General features: G+C 38.4%; 1 protein-coding gene across 1 annotated transcript in view; it reads left to right on the top strand.

Moving 5' to 3' along the window:
• si:ch73-61d6.3 (occludin) overlaps positions 1–22,948 on the top strand; it is a 43,775-nt gene extending 20,827 nt beyond the window's left edge. Inside the window, exons 3-9 of the mRNA XM_057841001.1 lie at positions 3,014–3,205; positions 3,397–3,564; positions 11,268–11,431; positions 14,211–14,429; positions 17,353–17,524; positions 17,701–17,742; positions 19,553–22,948. Of these exons, the coding sequence (XP_057696984.1) occupies positions 3,014–3,205; positions 3,397–3,564; positions 11,268–11,431; positions 14,211–14,429; positions 17,353–17,524; positions 17,701–17,742; positions 19,553–19,654 (1,059 nt within the window). The 3' untranslated portion in view covers positions 19,655–22,948. The remainder of the gene's footprint in view (positions 1–3,013; positions 3,206–3,396; positions 3,565–11,267; positions 11,432–14,210; positions 14,430–17,352; positions 17,525–17,700; positions 17,743–19,552) is intronic.

The following is a 22,948-nucleotide window of genomic DNA, read 5'->3' as shown; positions in this document are numbered from 1 at the left end:
CTAATGACCATGAGGATAGCTTTTTACATGCCTATCAATGATCAAACGTAAGTAGTCCTTTATTTAAATGAATTTTATAGTGTTTACTTTGTAATCACTGTATTCGTATTTGACATAATACAAAACAAGATGTTTACTCACTTCCTTGTAAGTCCAATGGTCCCACAGTAAATATCCATGGTGAATGGGAACCTTTTGAAACTCCAAAAAGGCGCATACGCCTCTCCCGCACACAGAATGATTTTTCTGCAGCCGTTTGGCTGGCGTGATGCAAAAAATAAAAGTATTAATCCGCAAAATCAGCTGAATCCTTCGTCTTCATACACAACAGTAAACTGTATAGTGAAGAGAACGTCTTCTACCGTACATGTCACAGCGCCCTCCTCCTCAATGCAAGACCGAAGCCGGAAGTCACTCATTTTAATGGCGCGGGATTCAAAAAACTAAATAAATATAGCGATCGCTTCCACACACATCCAAGCGGTCCATATCATTCAGGGGCATAAAATACCGCGTGTATTATGAAATAAACATGCTTTTTCGTGTCACAGGCACTTTAAAGATCTGCAGAAATGCAAGGGGTGTACTCACTTTTGTGATACACTGTATCTTGGTTAAAAAAAAAAAAAGTTTTTCCATTGAATATGTTTTTTATTTTTCAAAACATATTAACACATTGGAACATGATATAATGTTAAGTTAAAAAGATATATTCTAAATGAAATAAAAATAAATGCAGTCCTTTAGGTGAGTGTAAACCAGTACTTCTCAAATAGTGGGGCGCGCCCCCCCAGGGGGGCGCAGAGCGATGCCAGGGGTGGCGCATGTAACCTCGGGGAACATGCTTTTTTTTTCTTCTTTTTTTGCCATACTAGAATGAAGTGTACTTCCGCATCCACTCAGTGGGTGGCAGTAGCGCTCTCATTTTTAAAGTGCGCGCAGTATTTTTGAAGTAAGCAAAAGCACACAGACGAGAGATATGAAGAGCTTTGCGCCGTTTTCGAAAGCTGTTTTCCGGCCGGACTCACGCAGCGACCCACTGTCTTCTCCGGTTCTCACGTGTCCGCCCGAGACATGCCATTTTCGGCTTGGGATCGTCACGACGACCGCCGTCACCCACGGTTCTCCCTCGGCCGCCGAGAATGCGCTTTTTACGGGCCGTTTGCCTTTGACATTTAATACAGTGGTAGGTGAGGAAAGACCACTGTTTACTGTGTCTGAAAATGATTATAGCGGACAGCCGGAAGCCAAATCAATTAAGACGCCACTTAAAGACATTAGACCCCAATCTCATTGATAAGCCGCTTGGTTGTTTTTCAGCGAAAACGAGCCGAATATTGCCAATAATCGTCCCGCTTTGTCAGTGTTATATAAGTAAACCAGTGAGCACTGTTAGCATGCTCAGTGGAAAATAACCCCACACTATTGCAAACTGGAGGTGATACTGTGAGCGGCGAGCAGCGAAAATAAAAACTGTCTTTTTGTCCAAAGACACTCTTTTTCCCTTCTATTCGGTTTTGTTTTTTCGGTCAAATTTTTTGCCATATTGTCCTCATGAGTTAATGTTTCTAATCAATTTGAATTTGTTATTATTTACTTATTTTATTTTTCAGTATCGAATGTTAAAAATGTACCTTGAATATTTTTACAGTTTGGATGTGACTTTTTTTTTTTTTTAATTCAGGCAAATTGATGTGCGTTAAGTCTTTTCTGTTACAAACAAAAACAATGTTGATAAAGTTATACTTTATAAGTTGATCTCTGTTATTTTCTGTAATAGAAAAAAATGACAATGTGAGGCAGAGGCGTACTTATAATAGTAATATTATAGACAAATGATACTATTTACAGTGGCGGTAGAGTTTGGGGGGGCGCGAAACATTTAGGTCTTCCTTGGGGGGCGTAACAGAAAATAATTGAGAAGCACTGGTGTAAACCCACAGCCACAGCTTTACATCATCATCATCAGAACAAAAATTATTGAAAATTTTTTCATAAAAAGCACATGTGTATGACTCGTATCATGTTTACGTTATACACACACTCTCTTCTCAACAGAAACAGTTGCCAAAGAGAAAAAACACACGTTTTACCACCGCTAGTCACACTTAACACGCTAGAGTGTTTATGATAGTTGTTAGATAGATATTTACTAACCTTTAATTTTGTATAAATGCGAAATCATGTTGAAGGTAATGCCTCCTCAGCAGCAACCCTCCGCAAACATGTTTTACATATCAGTTGGCCCTCCTCCTCTAAACCTGGCCGTCCGTAACTCTCCAGTAGCCGAAGTATTCCCATACCAGCGATTTCTTTTTCTTCGATGGCGGAAAAGTTCAGGAGTATCACCTCCTCCAGCCATCATGTAGCACAGCTTACTCACTGACACTGAGCAACAGCCAGTGGTGGAGGGTTGAGCCATGCAGCTGCAAGCGTAGGGACAGTATGACGGAAAATTTTGGCTGTTTTAAAACCATGACGTTTTTATACGTATATACCTTGAAACTGGTTATCGGCACGTCTTCTCAAACTCATTGAACAATTTTGATAACAGAGGCTCAACGGGGGCAAATTTTCTCAACACATCCATCTCATGACACAAGCAACGTTTCTTCTTTACCAGGTGTATTTAGTGATATGCTGTTTCTCTTTAAATTTCATATTATGACAAGTTTGGTTCTACAACACCACCATATGAAAAACACCTTTACATAACTTGAAAAAAAAAAAAAGATGACATGACCTTGTTCAAACAAGTGTTGTATGCTGCTTTTTGTTTTTTGTGTTTTTTTTTTTTGATTGAAGATTTTTACTATTTCTATTATTTTAACTAAAATCATTGTCCTGTCCTAGCTTTGTTGTTGTTTTAATTAATATTTTGTTGTTTCATTTTATTGTATGTACAGCATATTATCAAATGAAACAAATGTCAAAAAAACAATTGAAAGCTCTGTGAGGTGTTGTTATTTGAGCTCAATCCACATCCAGTAACGTTCAACTTTGTATGTTGCAGGGCATCATAAATATTGTATATGTAGTGGGAGTAAATCCAATGGCCCAGGGAACGTCCAATGTCATGTACAACCCCATGCTCATGATGTGCCAGAGCCTCTATCAGACAGGCTATTCCCAGATGGGAGGGGTTGGAGGCTTTCCCATTTACAACCAGTACCTTTACCATTACTGTTTTGTGGACCCTCAAGAGGTTTGTGGGGTTTTTTTGTTTCCATTTTCAGGTTGAAAAATAGACTGCTCAATTTTCTGTTTGTGACAATTTTATCAACTGTTTGTTGTGACGTAATAAGTGATATTTTGCATGTTTTCGTGACCTTATACCAGGACAAACTGTCTTTGTGGTATATCTTATCTTTGACTCCCATGTCCCTGGTTTTATAGGGAGTCGCCATGGTGTGTGGATTCCTGATTGTCATCGCCTTAGCTGTCGCTGCTTTCTACGCACACAAAACAAGAGGCAAGATCTGGCGTTACGGCAAACCCAACATCTTCTGGGATCAGCCTCTGGTTGGCGGGAAGGCATCAGAGGGCAGAGATGTGGAGGAGTGGGTAAGAGCTTGGCGGTCACTGTTGCATAATGTTGCACCGATGAATAGAAATTACATATGACCTTAATTGACCCAGAGTTCTTTTAAAGCAATGGAATGGGGGTCAGGATCTTAATCCATCCAGCTTTAATGAAATATTTCAGGACTTGTTTTATTCTGTTTAGTAGATAAAGTCACAGCAATTGAGTGAAATTTGCTCCACAATAAGAACCAAAAATGTTTCGCTTGTTGTATGTGACTCAGTGGCCAGCTCCTTATTTTACAATGCAAAGTGAGTAAGTTTGTGTCATCCATTCTACGTCGTCATCATTTATGATAACGGCCTTGGTTTGCTACATGCTTTCACGTCAGTTTTCAGTTCAAATGCAGATTGTAGTACCGGTGTGACAATGTTTGCCCTGAGTCTCATGGCTGATTGCGCTCAGTGGATGTTTGCTCATGGTCTACTACTTGGTTTCACTCAGGTTGATCATTAACTACCCTAGAAGATAGTAAAAAGTAGGTGGTTTCTGCAGTTTTATAAACGTAAACAACATGCATACGTGGCTTGCACCTTAAATTGGGATTGATGATTGACTTTATCTAACACTGTTTAAGTAGAGGTAATATTTTTCCTCATTTCAGCGTCAGTGAGGGCCAACGGTATGTGTATGTGGTGAGTTTAAGAAATGAAATTGTTCAGTTGATTATTGCAAGATAACAATGTCTTTGTTTCTTTGTGTAGTTATTACGATACTTTGTATTGTGAAGCTGACAACACAAAGAGAGTTAGAGAGACAGAAAGCGGGAAGTATACAAATTATGATAATAATAAAAATAGGCATCTGTTTTACAACACATTTATTGTATTTGCCATTTGTTCCATCTTTCAACAACAACAATTATCTGTCCCACTGGACATGGACAGATCTAGGGCTGCAACTATCGATTATTTTAGTAGTCGATTAATCGATGAACCATTAGTTCGAATAATCGAGTAATCGGATAAGGAACATGAAAAATTAAATTAGCTGAGCTGAGCCTCAAACAGTATAAGAAATAAATAAAGGAGGCTCTATATACAACAAAAGAACAATTGGCTAACTTAGATAGCAAAAGTCTGCTAGTTCAAATGCTATAAAATGCTAACTTTTTAACAATGATCTTAACAAATGGTTCGGACACATATTCCCACAAAAATAGGCTAAATATACCTATAAACTAAATTACAAATGCATTAAAAAAAAAAACATTAGCTCAAACAAAAACGTAGCTTATGTTGGTCTTCACAGGGAGCACCTGGATTCAGCCATGTGAAATGAGGCAGACTAGAAGGCAGTGTATCCACCCAAATCAATAAAACTAAATGCAAGCACTTTCAAAATAAACCATTACAACGCCACTTTAATTAAACGAATACTCGAAGCAGCAAAATTCAATTCGAATCTTTTTTTCTAATCGAATACTCGAGTTAATCGATTAATCGTTGCAGCACTAGACAGATCACAATTGAAGTTGTACTTGTTGAGACAGACCTAATGTTGTTTTTTATATCTGGAGCACATTTTTGCATAACGCATTTTCTTGAAATGTATGATGGCACAGTATTCCAATTTTAATTCATACTTTTTTTTAACTGGACATTTTCCACGTCCATTTTCTATAATTACCGCTTATATTTAAATAGAATGTCTATTTCTTTTAGTTACTGTGTGAATACTAGAATGGAAAATATAACATGGTCAGTGTAAAAATGGCCTAAATGAGTTTTAGTAACAGCTGATGTTAGTTCTTACAGTTCACTTCCATTTACTTATTCTTTAACAGATAACGTGTTTGATATTCCTTTTGTCTGGAATGGAATATTCATATTGCTATTGGAGTTTAATTGAGTTAACTAATCTTAAACTGTTACCAATAATCTGTGCTTTTCTGACTAACCAAATAGTTGAACTTGCACAATGTATCAGAAAATAGATTTTTTTTAATATTGTTGTTTGTCTTACGATCATCTAGTATATATAAAAATTTATTATACAGTTCAGTTATACAGCTGAGCCCCCTCGAAAGTCAAAATCTAGAATCATTCCTGCTTACAGATACAGTGTCTCTAAGATGTATACAGCGATGACCCAAGCAAAATCCAACTTTCCATCTGCTGTTTTAGACTTTCTGATGGCTTGGCCACTTAGTCTACAAAAACTGTAGAAACAGTTTTATTAACTTGATAATGTTTGTCAAATATCTAGAATACGTACACAAAGGTGTGGTGGTATATGTTATTCATTGATATGTCTTTCTTCATGGTTATTGCACCACGTGCAATGCAGTGTCACACTATGAGTCATCGGTCATGTTTTGACATTGGACCAAGTCGCTGAGTATGAAGTCACACACTGGCCTCATTCTGCTCAGCTTGGGCTCCATTGTGTTTAATTCATGAGGTCATTAGTGGTGTCAGTGTGCTGTTAATACAGAGGTATTGCATGCTTAAAAATGGGGCTGGGTTGCATATTGTACGTGTTGATGAATTATGTATAGTATGACGTAGAGCTGGGCAATATTACCATGATATCGGTATATTGTGATATGAAGTGCACAATACACATATCGCAAGAAGTCATTCAGTTCCCACTATATGGTGTGCAGTAAATGTCTTTTTGAGAAACTCTTTATAATTATCCATTTACTTTCTTGCTCAATTGTTCTCACAGATGCCATTTTACCATATAACGACACAAAGTCAAGTTCACACAACTGCATGATTTTAGTTTAGTGTGAGCCGCAACCATAGACAATGGATACTAGATGCCTCATTGAATTGAGTATGCCAGGCGCAACTACAATCATCATAATCTCACAATTTTTTATTTAACTGATTTTCACAATTTTTTATTTAACTGATTTTCACATGGTTGTTATAAACGTCAAATATGTAGCCCTAACTAAATGGCAGTAGCATGTAATAAATGCCGTTTTCTATATATTCAAGTGGGGCTGGAGCTATCGATTATTTTAGTAGTCGGTTAATATGTGAACTAGTTAGTTCGAAGAATCAAGTAATCTTATTAGGAACATCAAAAATTTAAATACCTCAGTTTAGCCTCAAACGGAACAAAATAGTAAATGAGGATCTAAGTACAACAAAAGAACAATTGGCTAGCTTGCATAGTAAAAATCCGCTAGCTTAAATGCTATAAAGTACTACCGTGATTTCCTGAATATAAGGCGCACCCGTGTATAACGCGCACCCCAAATTTACTTGTAAAATGTAGGGGAAATTATTGTACCCGTGTATAACGCGCACCCTAATTTTAGCACCAATAAATAGAAGAATATAAGAAAACATAGCTCGTGTACAGATACAGAAATTTCATTTTACTGACTGGTGAAATACAGCACAAGCATTACCGTAAACTGACAATACGTACGGTAATAATATGATCTGATAACTTCTTGAACTTACCAAGTACAACAAAAGAACAATTGGCTAGCTTGCGTAGTAAAAATCCACTAGCTTAAATATTATAAAGTACTACCGTGATTTCCCGAATATAAGGCGCACCCGTGTATAACGCGCACCCCAAACTTACTAAGTACAACAAAAGAACAATTGGCTAGCTTGCATCGTAAAGATCCGCTAGCTTAAATGCTATAAAGTACTACCGTAATTTCCCGAATATAAAGCGCCCCCGTGTATAACGCGCACCCCAACTTTACTTGTAAAATCTAGGGGAAATTATTGTACCCGTGTATAACGCGCACCCTAATTTTAGCACCAATAAATAGAAGAATACAAGAAAACAGAGCTCGTGCACAGATACAGAAATTTCATTCTACTGACTGGTGAAACACAGCACAAGCATAGCACACTGGTGGTTCAAATCATTTCCGTAAACTGACAATATGTACGGTAATAATATGATCTGATAGCTTCTTGAACTTACCAGAATCCAGGAGAAAACAAAACAGATGTGACTTTTCTTTTAAAGGCTGCTGTATAACTTGCTCGTTTCATCATGATGAAGAAATGTTTCCTCCATGGATTGATACGGTAAAATGAAAGTGAAAACGTAAGTCGGAAATCCGAGAGAGCTCATCGCTGTCGACAGGAGAGTAACAATAGGAACTATTGTTATTTGGGTTTGAGTTTCCCGAGGGACAGATATAGTTGACGGACACAGGAAGTCCGTGTTGTGTTACGTTTGTTATGGTCCGAGTTCCGGAGCTGCAATAAACGTTGACTCAAATGAATTCAAGAAACTAAATTCTGTGCTTCATGAAGAGTGAAAAAAGCAGAATTTAACACAGACGAAATCATTCGACCGATTAGAGTGAAGTATTACCGAAACAAAATGGTGACGTCACGTACCGTAATGGTCGGCAACGGATCGCTGCATACGTTTCTTCAACACAATATGGCCGTGTCAATGAAAAAAAAATGGTTTTTATATAGTATATATATATTATATATATTAGGGCTGTCGAAATTAACGCGTTAACGCGCGGTAATTAATTTTTTAAATTAATCACGTTAAAATATTTGACGCAATTAACGCACATGTCCCGCTCAGACAGTATTCTGCCTTTTGGTAAGCTTTACAGCAAGGCGTTTTGTGCTGTCTAACAGCGAACTCTTGTGGTCGCTGTGCGACATGGTTTATTGATTTCTTGCCAGTTCATTATGGCTGCACGACGTCTCTGTTGTGCTTATATGATCCTTGGACAAGATTTGTCCGTAAGTATGGTTGTTGTAAAGAATGGAAATATTATGTTAGTAAGCGAAATGTTATATTTTTTGTATGAGACGCTTTTTGTTTATGTTTAGTTAACCTGTATAGCGTGCTAAGCTAACGTTGTTGCTAATGCAATGCATGTGTACTGTTTTTTGGGTTGTTTTAAGACGGTCTAAAGAGGACAATGGTTTGAGGCCATTTTATTAATAAATCAGATGAAAAAGGAAGAAGTCTGATTATTAAGGCGTCGTTCACTAGCTGTCTAGCTTTGGAAAAAGTAGACGCTTCGGAGTGAGGACAGCATAGACAGATTTAAATGACAGTAGAGTGAAATGCCTACTACAGTCCTTATGTACCGTATGTTGAATGTATATATCCATCTAGTGTCTTATCTTTCCATTCCAACAATTTATTTAACAGAATATATATATAATTCACAGAAAAATATGGCATATTTTATAGATGGTTTGAATTGCGATTAATTGCGATTAATTACGATTAATTAATTTTTAAGTTGTAATTAACTCGATTAAAAATTTTAATCGTTTGACAGCCCTAATATATATAATTTTCCTCCATCCCTGTACCAGTGTATAATGCGCACCATGATTTTACAAGTTGATTTTGGGGTGGAAAAAAGTGTGCGTTATATTCGGGAAATTACGGGAAACAAAACTTACCAAGTAGCACCTGACATGTGTCTGGAGCCTGGAGAGGTAACTTCTTTTTAAAATGCTCTTAACAAATCATTCAAAAACATATTCCCACAAAAACGGCTAAATATACCTACAAACTAAATTATGAATGCATTAAAAAAATCATTAGCTCAAACGAAAACTTACCTTATGTTTGTCTTAACAGGGAGCAGCTGGATTCAGCCATGTTAAATAAGTTATGTCATATTTACTGTTGCCACTAGAAGGCAGTGTACACACCTAGATAAAGAAAAATAAATGCAAACAGTTTCAAAATAAACCACTACAACACCATTTTAATTAAATGAATACTTGAAGGAGAAAAATTTAGTTCGAATCGTATTTCCTAATTGAATTACTCCAGTTAATCGATTAGTGGTTGCAGCACTCTATCCAAGTATGTCAAAAAATACTTGAAATTCTCTACATCACTTTCTTCCTTCAGTCAGTAACATTAGCACTTTTCACTGTATTTTTTTTCCTGTATATTTTAATTTCACTTTTTCCTTGATTCACCTGTTTAAAATACCTGACTTTTTTCTTCTTCTTTTTTTAAACTTACCTTTTTGCTGTTGTAGATAGTCGTGGTCGCACTTATTTAGTTCTGCTCAGTCAGAGGGAATTTTTGGGATTTTTTCCTGAGCTGCGCCCTTCAAATACAATTCTAATACAGCTGCAAGGCGGGGAAACTGTACCTCCCCTGACTACTTCACACACCGATTTTTATTTTTATGGGAAGGGGGCATCTGCACAGATATCTGCTTCTTCTTTTGCCCTTTGGGAAATTTAGCAGACTATTTACAAACTGCAATATGGTTTCAAATGAATTTGATTGTTCCCCCTTCTAATCAATGATCTGTGTTTAAAACTAAAGAATTTGGAGGCAGAGCCAAGGGATGCTTAACTCAAGTCTCCAACGTTTCATACGTGTTATATTCTGGGCAGAAATCTATGTAGTACAAATTAAAAATAGCTGAACATTTTTAATGCCAGCATTCAAATTGTAAAAAATCCACATTTGCCTGTCCATTGACAATTAAAATGCTTTGAATCTGGATGGACTGATTGACACTAAAATAGATTCTTATTACCGTAATTTTCGGACTATAAGCCGCTACTTTTCCCCCTCATTTTGAATCTTGCGGCTTATTTGTTAGGTTAATAGGTAACTTTATTTGACAGCGGCGTCATAAGACTGCCATACGACTGTCACAATTATGACATGATGCTATCATGGGCATTAATGAATGCATATGACAGATGTTATTAAGTGTCATCCGGCAAATTATGTCACCAACTCCACTTATGTCGAGCTCGGATCTTTTACATTCATTCAAAAGTGAGATAATTTGCCGGATGACACAAAATGATATCGGTCTTATGGCGCCACTGTCAAATAAAGTGTTACCAAATACCATAACTATCAATTCATGAAACAACTGGAACAGTATCTGAAGAAATAATTAGCGCAGAACATGAATTTTGATTGTTATCTACATCTGTAGCGCTGCAATTCATCCAATGAGGCATGTTGGACAACAACAGTGTTAATAGATGGTGGCAGCGTAGGTTGACTGTCTCCCTCAAGGGAGCAGTGATGGCCTAATGAAGCTTCTTGAAGCAATGAAGCTTTGGAGCCAATTGGTTCAAATCTTCATGGTGGTTCATTTGGTCATATGACAGTGTAAATATTCCATAATACAGTGAGGACAGCTGTGGTTTATAGTCCAGTACGGCTTATCTATGAAGAAATGCCGTTTTTTGTGTCAAATTTGGTGGGTTGTGGCTTATAGTCCGAAAATTAAGCTACTTACAGTGAAGATAAATTTATATAACAGAAGATATTTTGTCCATATTAGTAGTTAAATATGGACAGTAAGCAAACAAATCATTGATTTAGTACTGCATTTGTGTGGATGGACATTGGTTGAGTTCTCTCATGTTACTCAAGTGCCTCAAGTGAAGCATATAACTACAATAACACTGAGCAGCTCAAGTGTGCTGCCCATTTATGTGCCTGAGTGCACTCTTAAACATGGAACACTAATTACCTATGGGCTTTCCTGGGCTGATTAGTGTTTTCTTCTATACAGAAACAAAAACAGTATTTACACATGCATTCCAACATCCATTCCAAAATAAAGCATATATAGTTTTGTTAGTAAGTAACATTATGGCTGCTATACTAGTGATGAATAAATTTTTCAAGCAGGATGTCAGTTTGAAAGGAAATTGGGTGTACAGTCCTTGGGAATGCTTTGTTTATTTGGGTCTTTTTTCCCCTTCCTTTGTAGGTGAACAATGTGGAGGAAAGCCGTAGTGTTCAGGACGCACCAACCCTACTGGTGTCCGAGAAAGGAGGGGGCCTGCTCAACGCCTCGGCAAACAGTGTCATCTCTTTTCCCCCGGCCCAGGTGGACGGCCGCTCTATGGATGGGGACAACTACGACAACAATGAGTGGGTACATTGCTCAACATCGCTCTTCGAACATGTGACTAGTCATACTCGGTTAAAAAAAATTATTGCCCTACCCAAAGAATGAGCTGTGCCTCTGACCTTTGAGCCAGTGTGGGATTATCTTTCCCTTGTTTTTCCCTCATGTGTGTTGATTTTTCTTCTTGTTGGCATTTTACAAGAAGTTCAGGTTAGTGTGTGAAAAGTGATGATTTTAATGCTGACAAACAACTTAACAAGAGACGATCTTTGCAAAATTATGACAGTAAACAGCTGGTGATTTCTTCACATGAAATAAATTTTGAGTTACTGAGATAGTTCCACTGGTGACTTTGGATTCCTTTACAAATCTCTTTCAAGCCCACAAAATTGGATATGTTTCCTGCTTATGTTATTAAAATAACTGCTACTACTTCCCTTTACAGAGGACCCTTAAATGGCACAAAGGCTGACATGTTTGAATGACTTATAATTATCCTTAGTGAAATATCTTTTACCATTATTAGTTCTTTCAATTCCTTCACTCAATTTTAGGCACCTAAAAGTACACTACTATGTGCAGCAAGACAATCTACTCCAGTCATTCTGTAGTGTGTTTACCGTAATTTTCAGACTATAAGGTGCTACTTTTTTCCTTCATTTTGATACATGTGGCTTATAGTCCAGTGCAGCTTATTTGTTGATTTATTTAATAGGTGACACGTTATTTGACAGCGGCGTAATAAGACTGTCATAAGACCGTCATAATTATGACATGACACTATCATGGGCATTAGTGAATGCATATGACAGATGTCATTTAGTGTTATCCAGCAAATTATGTCACTAATTGAATTTATGTTGAGCTTGGATCTTTTACATCCATTCAAAAGTGAGATAATTTGCTGGATAACACTACATGACATCTGTTATAAGAATTCATTAATGCTCATGATGGTGTCATGTCATAATTATGATTGTGTAATGACAGTCTTATGGTGCCACTGTTAAATAAAATGTTACCAAATACCATAACTACCAATTAATGACACAACTATAACAGTAACTGAAGAAATAATTGGCACAGAACATGAATTTTAATGTTTTACATCTGTAGCGCTGCAATGCATTCTAGGAGGCATGTTGGACAGCAACAGTGTTGATAGCAGGTGGCAGCAGAGGTTGACTGCCTCCCCCAAGGGAGCAGTGATTGCCAAATGAAGCTTCTTGAAGCAATGATGGTGGTCCATTTGGTCATATGACAGTCTCAAGATGCTGCTGTCAAATCAAGCGATACCTGTTAATATCATTTGATGTAAATACCCCATAATATAGTGAGAACCGCTGCGGCTTACACTCACCGGCCACTTTATTAGGTCCACCATGCTAGTAACGGGTTGGACCCCCTTTTGCCTTCAGAACTGCCTCAATTCTTCGTGGCATAGATTCAACAAGGTGCTGGAAGCATTCCTCAGAGAGTTTGGTCCATATTTACATGATGGCATCACACAGTTGGTGCAGATTTGTCGGCTGCACATCCATGATGCGAATCTCCCATTCCACCACACCCCAAAGATGCTCTATTGGATTGACATCTGGTGACTGTGGAGGCCATTTGAGTACAGTGAACTCATTGTCATGTTCAAGAAACCAGTCTGAGATGATTCCAGCTTTATGGCATGGCCCATTATCCTGCTGAAAGTAGCCAACAGAAGTTGGGTACATTGTGGTCATATAGGGATGGACATGGTCAGCAACAATACTCAGGTAGGCTGTGGCTTTCCAACGATGCTCAATTGGTACAAAGGGGCCCAAAGAGTGCCAAGAAAATATTCCCCACACCATTACACCACCACCAGTGGCCTGAACCGTTGATACAAGGCGGGATGGATTAATGCTTTCATGTTGTTGACGGCAAATTCTGACCCTACCATCCGAATATCGCAGCAGAAATTGAGACTCATCAGACCAGGCAACATTTTTCCAATCTTCTGTTGTCCAATTTTGATGAGCTTGTGCAAATTGTAGCCTCGGTTTCCTGTTCTTAGCTGAAAGGAGTGGCACCCGGCGTGGTCTTCTGCTGCTGTAGCGCATCTGCCTCAAAGTTCGACATACTGTGCGTTCAGAGATGCTCTTCTGCCTACCTTTGTTGTAACGGGTGGTTATTTGAGTCACTGTTGCCTTTCTATCAGCTCGAACCAGTCTGGCCATTCTCCACAGAACTGCCGCTCACTGGATATTTTTTCTTTTTCGGACCATTCTCTGTAAACCCTAGAGATGGTTGTGTGTGAAAATCCCAGTAGATCAGCAGTTTCTGAAATACTCAGACCAGCCCTTCTGGCACCAACAACCATGCCACGTTCAAAGTCACTCAAATCACCTTTCTTCCCCATACTGATGCTCGGTTTGAACTGCAGGAGATTGTCTTAAACCATGTCTATATGCCTAAATGCACTTAGTTGTCGCCATGTGATTGGCTGATTAGAAATTAAGTGTTAACGAGCAGTTGGACAGTTGTACCTAATAAAGTGGCCGGTGAGTGTATATTCCAGTGCGACTTATCTATGAGCAAATGTCGTTTTTGTGCCAAATTCGGTGGGTGGCGGCTTATAGTCAGTTGCTCTTTGAAGTGCAAAACTGCGAAAATTTCGGTAGTCTGTCTTAAACAGTGTCTATCAAGAACTGCTTAGCCACTCTGTATTCATGTCAAAAACATATTGATTGAGTCTGCATTTTATATATTTCATATCCCAAACGTAATTGTTCAAAAGGTTTTTCTTCTCCTTTGGGGGCAACCCAACAGGTATTCTGATCGAACCACCTCTCGACCGTCAGACGTTTTCTCCCACGGTGGGAGGACCAGCTCCAGTCCATCAGATGAGACTAGTGCGCTTCGTAAACCCTCCGCCAACAGGGGCAAACGACGAAGACGAAACCCCGACGTGGACGAATCTCAGTACGAGACGGAGTACACCACAGGAGGCGAGACGGGCAACGAACTCGATATGGAAGAGTGGGAGAGGTGAGACGTAAGCCTCCCTCATGCAGGCAGGATTAGAGAGGTGCAGATGACTTTATCCAACAGCACATCACGTAGATTACAGATTTTGCTGCTCTCGCAGGACCAGACCTTAATTCTCCGATTTGAATAAATGACTGTGGGATTAGAGAAGAAACCTCTGTTTACAGATCACTGGAGACAAAATATTTGTTTTCGGAGGAGCAGATGGCCATACATACAGTAGATGACTCTTTTTCACATTAAAAAAAGCGTCGCTTTATATTTGTCATTCTATTTTGAGGAATAGTCTTTTGAAGCACATCTTTTTATGCGTATCAGTGTTGTTTTTGGCAGCACTTTTAATTTTCATTTTAGTGTTTTGGACAAAAATACTTATTAGTTTTGGTCACATTTTAGTCATTTGAAAATGTGTTTGTCTTCGTATAGTTTTTGTCAACTAAAACTCAGACAAATTTTGTCTTTTTAATTGACATGTTCTCAAAATGTTTATGTCTATAATCTTCAAAAGTTTTGGTCCATGAATAAATAAATACATAAATAAAATGTTTCCAACAATTTCAAATGAACATTGACAGACGAGCACATAATTGTAGAGTCTACAAGGACAACACCATCTTTGTGACAATAATAGACACTCAGCAGGAAAACAGTATATTGTATTAAATTAAACTCACCTTGACGACACGAAAAATGTGAAAACACATGTAAAAGTTTTCAAGGGTTTAAGACGACACTCATCATGCTAAATGCTAATGCTAACGCAAACACAATAAATTACAATTAATCTGTGATGATTACTCAAAACAGACCTTTAAAGGCTAAAGCAGCATGGCATATCTAGAAAAAGTGTGTGAAATTTCCGACTTAGATGATTCACGATTCGGCTGCTGAAGATTCGAGAACGATTCACAAACATCCATATTCCGATTATTTAAATATGCTAGGTAAAGCGGAGCTAAAACACAGTCCGCAATGAGGAATGGACCGAGAATAAATATCCACAACTCATGCCGCTAGATAATAAGCCGCCAACAGCCGCTACAAACAACGCCCAGTTGCTACAAACTACGCGCATATAATGCTACGGTAGATATCACATGTATACAGGGGTGAAAGTGGGCCAGAACGGTCAGGATCGCAGACTGTTCTGTAACCCAAAATCAACAGAAAGTGACCCGGGGAATGAATCGGCAGTGACTCAAACTCAACAGGAGGTGACCTGTAAATGCCTTAAAATCAACAGAAAGTGACCTGTAAATGCACAGAAAATCGAAAAGAGTGACTGTGAATCCTCACTTCCTGTTCTGTAACCCAAAATCAACAGGAAATGACCCATAATGCCCCCAAATTGACAGGAAGTGACTGAAAATCAACAGGTAATGACCTGAAATGGCTCAGAATTGCCTCATTGCCTGGCATTCACTGCCACTGACAGAAAGTGGGAGAGGCCCGTTTGAAGTGGGAGGGGTTCATTCACAGCCACCCTACCCATTCAAATGGATTGGATGTCTACTGGTGATAAACTTAAAGCAGAAGGATGAAGCTTGTTTTTCTGATTTTTAGTTGTTTTGTAGAATATCCTAGAATGATTTCCTGACCAATGTATCGATAATCATTGTATCGCCATATCATGTGATCATTGTAATCGTGAGCTTTGTATCGCAAATCGTATCTTATCATGAGCTATCAAGAGGTTCCCACCCCTGATATCTAGCCAAGACAAGTACCGTAATTTCCCGAATATAAGGCACACTCGTGTATAACGCGCATCCCAAATTTACTTGTAAAATCTAGGGGAAATTATTGTACCTGTGTATAATGCGCACCCTAATTTTAGCACCAATAAATAGAAGAATACAAGAAAACAGAGCTCGTGTACAGATACAGAAATGTCATTTTACTGACTGGTGAAACACAGCACAAGCATAGCACATTGGTAGTTCAAAACATTACCGTATACTGACAATATTTACGGTAATAATATGATCTCACAACTTCTCCAACCTACCAAAATCCAGGAGAAAACAAAACAGATGTGACTTTTCTTTTAAAGGCTGCTGTATAACTTGATCGTTTCATCATGATGAATAAATGTTTCTTCCATGGATTGATACGGTAAAATAAAAGTGAGGACCAAAGTCAGAAATCGGAACGAGAGCATTGCTACTGTATCCGTGGATCACTTTAACAGAAAGAATGTTAATAATGCCATTTGTGGATTTATTGTTATAATAAACAAATACAGTACTTATGTACAGTATTTTGTATGTATATATCCGTCTTGTGTCTTATCTTTCCATTCCAACAATAATTTACCGAAAAATATGGCATATTTTAGAGATGGTTTGAATTGCGATTAATTAATTTTTAAGCTGTGATTATCATTTGACAGCCCTAATATATACTGTATATATATATATATATATGTGTGTGTGTGTGTGTATATTTCTGTCTCCATCCCAGTACCCGTGTATAATGCGCACCATGATTTTACAAGTTGATTTTTGGGGGGAAAAAAGTGCGCGTCATATTCAGGAAATTACGGTAAACAAAATTTACCAAATTGCACCTGACATGTTTTTCACCAAAGTCTGGAGCCTGGAGAGGACACACGCTTATTCACCTGCTGGTGAGTAAGTGGAGGGAGCACCAAATACTGCTATGATGCGTGCTAACTACGCATACGATAAGAAAATTTCACACATTTGAACGTAAGACGGAAACTATGGCCAACTTTCATCTCGCTCTCGTCGACAACTGGCACCCGTCTCGTTATGTTTTATTCTTTCAAGACACGTTTTTAGCTCATCATAAAAAACTTAATAACAAAATATTTATGTTATCATTGAAGAAAACAACACTGATGCGTATTTATGCAACTACATTCTTCTGAAGTGACAGTACCTTTTGCTTTCCCTCCTAGCATGTACCCCGAGATCACGTCTGATCAACAACGTCATGACTATAAATCTGAGTTTGATGCTGACCTAAAGGAGTACAAGCGAATGTGTGCAGACATGGACGACGTCAATGATCAGATTAACAAACTCAGCAGGCAGTTGGACACACTGGATGAATCCTCCGTTAAATACCAGGTTAGAGAGAATAGCTTTCATACTTCATTGGTTAAATGAAAAGCAACATTTTAACAGTATTTGCAACATTTTAACTTGGATAACAATTGATTGCTAATTGTAACAAATGTGTCCAGCGTGTTTGTAAAGCCACACCACCATAAATTTAACCCCCAAATTTTTTTTTCTCCTCCCAGGGTGTAGCTGATGAATATAATCGACTGAAAGACTTCAAGCGGGTCAGTAATTGTTTTTCATTTTATAGGTAGACATGTCTTGGTGTAATTTGTCTTTCTTTAAAGTAGAAAGACATTTGTTTTAATCCTATCGCAGTACGTTCAGATATTTTATCGATACATGTACACTGCTGACCAAAAGTATTGGCACCCCTGCAATTCTGTCAGATAATGCTCAATTTCTCCCATAAAATGATTGCAATTACAAATTCTTTGGTAGTAATATCTTCATTTATTTTGCTTGCAATGAAAAAACACAAAAGAAAATGAAAGAATTTTTTAAAAATCATTATCATTTTACACAAAACTCCAAAAATGGTCCGGACAAAAGTATTGGCACCCTCAGCCTAATACTTGGGAGCACAACCTTTAGACAAAATAACTGCGAACAACCGCTTCTGGTATCCATCAGTGAGTTTCTTACAATGATCTGCTAGAATTTTAGACCATTCTTCTTTGGCCAACCAACTGCTCCATGTCTCCAACTGCTTCATGTCTCCAACTGCTCCATGTCTCTGAGATTTGAAGGGTGCCTTCTTCAAACTGCCATTTTCAGATCTCTCCACAGGGGTTCTAGGGATTCAGGTCTGGACTCATTGCTGGCCACTTTAGAAATCTCAAGGGCTTTCTCTCAAACCATTTTCTAGTGCTTTTTGGTTGTTGGTAGTCTTCAGACTTCATAATGCCATGCACACAGTCAAGCAGTCCAGTGCCAGAGGAAGCAAAGCAATCCCAAAACATCAGAGAACCTCCGCCATGTTTGACTGTAGGGGCCGTGTTCTTTTCTTTGAAGGCCTCGTTTTTTCCCCTGTAAACTCTATGTTGATGCCTTTTCCCAAAAAAGCTCTACTTTTGTCTCATCTGACCAGAGAACATTCTTCCAAATGTTTTTGGCTTTCTCAGGTAAGTTTTGCCAAACTCCAGCCTGGCCTTTTTATGTCTCTGGGTCAGAAGTGGGGTCTTCCTGGGTATCCTACTATAGAGTCCCTTTTCATTCAGACGCCAACGGATAGTAAGTGTTGACACTGTTGTACCCTCTGACTGCAGGACAGCTTAAACTTGTTTGGATGTTAGTCGAGGTTCTTTATCCACAATCTTTCATTGAAATCTCGTCAATTTTTCTTTTCCGTCCACATCTAGGGGGGTTAGCCACAGTGCCATGGGCTTTACACTTATTGATGACACTGCACACAGTAGACACAGGAACATTCAGGTCTTTGGAGATGGACTTGTAGCCTTGAGATTGCCCATGCTTCCTCACAATTTTGCTTCTGAAGTCCTCAGAAAGTTTGTTGGTCTTCTTTTCTCCATGTTCAATGTGGTACACACAAAGACACACGACAGAGGTTGGGTCAGCTTTAATCTATTTTAAGTGGCTGCAAGTGTGATTTAGTTATTGTCACCACCTGTTGTGTGCCACAGGTAAGTAACAGGTGCTGTTAATTACACAAATTAAACAAGCGTCACATGATTTTTCAAACTACTTTTGGTCAGCCCATTTTTGGAGTTTTGTGTAAAATGATAATGGTTTTTTTCCCCCATTCTCTTTTGTGTTTTTTCATTGCAGGCAAAATAAATGAAGATATTGCTACCAAAGCATTTGTAATTGCGATCATTTTCTGGGATAAATTGGGAATTATCTGACAGAATTGCAGGGGTGCCAATAATTTTGACCAGCAGTGTACTAGTTTGTCTTTTTATTTCTATATTTAATACCATTCACAGAAGATAAATGTTTTTGGTTACTGTTTTCTTCCATAACAAAGCTACACTGTCATGAAGCATTAACACTAAAATTTCTGTTAATTTTTAGACGGCAGAATACCAGTCGAAGAAGGGAGAGTGTCGCAGGCTGAGGCACAAACTGTTCCATATCAAGCGCATGGTGAAGAACTATGACAAAAGCAACTCTTAGCCATTTTAACAACACTCTGCAAACACTCCAAAAAGCTTCACTCATGCTCTGTTATGCTAGGACTGCAGTTATTGGCTTACCGGGACAAACACTGCCAATGTACTCTAGACACAGAAGTACACACTTGCACACAGGGAACATATTGGATGTTAGAATGATGCAATAATGATCTAGAATTCTATTTTTTTCCCTTGACTTTTACAGTATGTGAGGCAGTACACAACAGCATTTTGTAGGTGTCACAAGATGTTATTGAGGCAATAATGTTTCCACTTTGTACATTTTATCATATTAAAATCAATACCTGATTCAGTGAGACCTAAAAGAATACATTTTGACTACGCGCACTGTAAATAATTTCAGCATGGTCAGTTTGTTCTCTGTGAGTATTTCAGTGATTTGTGTATTTAAGCACTGCAGGAGTCAAAGGAACATCTCAAACGGAAGTACTGTGTGTGCTGTTTTTGTTTATTGACAACACCACTGCAGTCATTTGTTCTCAAATAGTCATTTACAATGTTCTTGTCTATTCTAATTAGTTAATAGAACAACGTATGTCTAATAACCTATGCAAATATTTGTATGAAATAATTCAAGGCCAATGAAAACAATAATGTATCGATCAAATTACTGCAAGATGTTACAATCAACTGTACATTTTTAAATTGTTTGAGACAAGTGCGATCTGTTGTAAACGTGTATGTTTTTTTTCCCCCAAAAAATGTTATATGATACGTTTGTGAGCCATTTATTTTTTTATGAATTTTTTTAAGCTATTGCAAACCTTTGTAACTGATGGTCTAAAAAGAATTGAGTTCATAAAAATAAACATTTCTAATTCTCTAAAAAGGATTCAACCAGACGGTTCATTAAAACAAGATTGTCACTTCCCTCTAGTGGTCACTCACTGTATTCTCGCGGTTGTTATTTCAATTTCAGTCAACAATCTGCATATTAGTTTCAATGAAAGGTTTTATTGCCCAGCTAAAATGCTTTTGATTAGAAACTTGAACAACTGGTACTATAACTTTGATTTTTATTCTTCTTTTAATTTAGTTGTATACTTCTAAATATACCAGTTAAAGTGCGTATGACAGGAGAAAAAGTCTTAAATAGGATTATTATGTGAATTAGAATCCTATTTTGAGACGATTCGACTGCATACAACAATTTAGCAAAATGCAGATGACGAGAAATTAGTCTTTTAAGCCACGCCATTATAGGGCTCTAGCGTCCCCAACAGGTGGATGATGTCAGCGGAGTCACGATTTCATCTGATTTGGTGTGCAGCCCATTCAGGGGGAATTATTCACAACGAGAAAAACACGACGAAGAGAGCCGCAAAATGTCATTGTTTCAGTCTCTCTACTCCAATATTTTTACAGGAGATTCTTTATATCCAAGTATTTTTCCCCAAAACTAAATAAATGGCATGGTCATGACAAATAACAGTCTTGTGCTAAATGGAATATGAAATAATAATGCATTCATTTAAGATGAAAATGGCAAAATTACTCTATAATGGTCAAAACTGTCGCATCTCCCGAACAATATTTTATGCCGCCTAAATCTGGCTTATGTCATTTCCAATCCCTGGGTTCGGAGAATAAAAAAACCAAGAGGCGTGACAGCTAGCCGACATGCTAACCCGAAACGAGTGATGTTTCAAAGTCTTCGAAGTGGAAAATCACACATAACTAGCCCGGATCATTTCACATGACGACTGGGTTGTCGATTGTCTTCGCCGATGGGCAAACTGCAGTTGTTGTGCAGCTAACATATGCAGCTAATGTGTACGAGGAGCGCTTTTTACATGCCCATCCAAAGTTGCCATTTCTGATCGGTTGGAAAATTTGACACAACACCGGGCACATGAAGAGGGGAATACGCCGAGTATAGTGCTCTCCCGGTGGGGGGATTTGCGACAAGCCGCCGGTCGTCGGCCGAGGGGACAAGGAGCATGTCAGCCACAAAATGCAAGCCAACTAGATATTAAAATGATCCCAGTATTTGACATAATACAGAACACGATGTTTGCTCACTTCCTCGTAAGTCCCATGGTCCCACAGTAGTAGGGCTTGTTATGGCCAATATCCACCTGTGAATCGGAAACTTTTGAAACCCCAAAAAGGTGCACACGCCTCTCCCTTGTACAGCAAGATTTTTCTGCAGCCGTTTGGCTGGCGTGATGCAAAAAACCAACATATTAATCCGCAAAATCAGCTGAATCCTTAGTCCTTCTCATACAACAGTATGGCTGTATTTTGAAGAGGACTCCTTCCTCCGTACACGTCACAGCGCCCTCTTTCTCAACTCGAGACTGTTGCCGGAAGTCACTCATTTTCATGGCGCGGGATTAAAAAAAACTAAATAGATATAGTGATCGCTTCCACACACATCCAGGTGGTCCATTTCATTCAGGAGCATAAAATACCGCATGTACTATGGAATAAACATGCTTTTTCTTGTCACAGGCACTTTAACAGTGTACCGGGCCTCCTGCCCATTGTTCGCTGGGATAGGCTCCAGCACCCCCATGACCCTCGATGACAATAAGCAGTTCAGAAGAAGACAAACTTGCAAATATGATTCATAATTTATGTATCAACCTGTTGACTGCTAGAGTTTGAGAATGCTTTACTACCAATCTTCAGGTATGTCTGAAAGGAACCTCGGACTTAAAGACTTGTAGGCTCTAATAAGCCACAATTGTTCTCTTTTACTAAAATATTTTATAAGAAACAAAACATGTTGATGACCCCAAAATGCAGTGTCAGCAATAAAATTAACTTACAATAATATTTATAATAATAAGTTGACAATGAGTGTTTTTCTTTCCCATAACTCTTGAGGGGAATTCTAAATCATTATTAGGCAATACTTTTCACCAAGATCATCATCCATTGCATTTGATACGGCCGCCGGTGTCATGCCAATGTGGTTACCCCATCCAAAAATTGTATCCCCTAGGCGGAGCCATATGGAGGTAGATTTGTGTCTTTGTTATTCAATCAAAAAAAAGTTGCTTGAATAGAAAAAAATGTACTTGAATGCAAAAATAAACTCAAATGATGAAACTCAAAAAACTCAAAAACAATTCATGTAAAAGCTATTTTTCTTTGAAATTGTCCGTAGGTATGAGTGTGTGCGTGAATGGTTGTATGTCTCCTTGTGCCCTGCAATTGGCTGGCAACCAGTTCAGGGTGTCCCCTGCCTACTGCCCCGAGTTAGCTAGGATAGGCTCCGGCACCTCCGCGACCCTCGTGAGGAAAAAGCGGCATGGAAAATGAATGA

This window comes from Corythoichthys intestinalis, chromosome 7 (genome assembly GCF_030265065.1).
Source record: "Corythoichthys intestinalis isolate RoL2023-P3 chromosome 7, ASM3026506v1, whole genome shotgun sequence".
NCBI classification, from domain to species: domain Eukaryota; kingdom Metazoa; phylum Chordata; class Actinopteri; order Syngnathiformes; family Syngnathidae; genus Corythoichthys; species Corythoichthys intestinalis.
The sequence above is the reverse complement of the archived record's forward strand: the minus strand, read 5'-3'. Positions and strand labels throughout refer to the sequence as shown.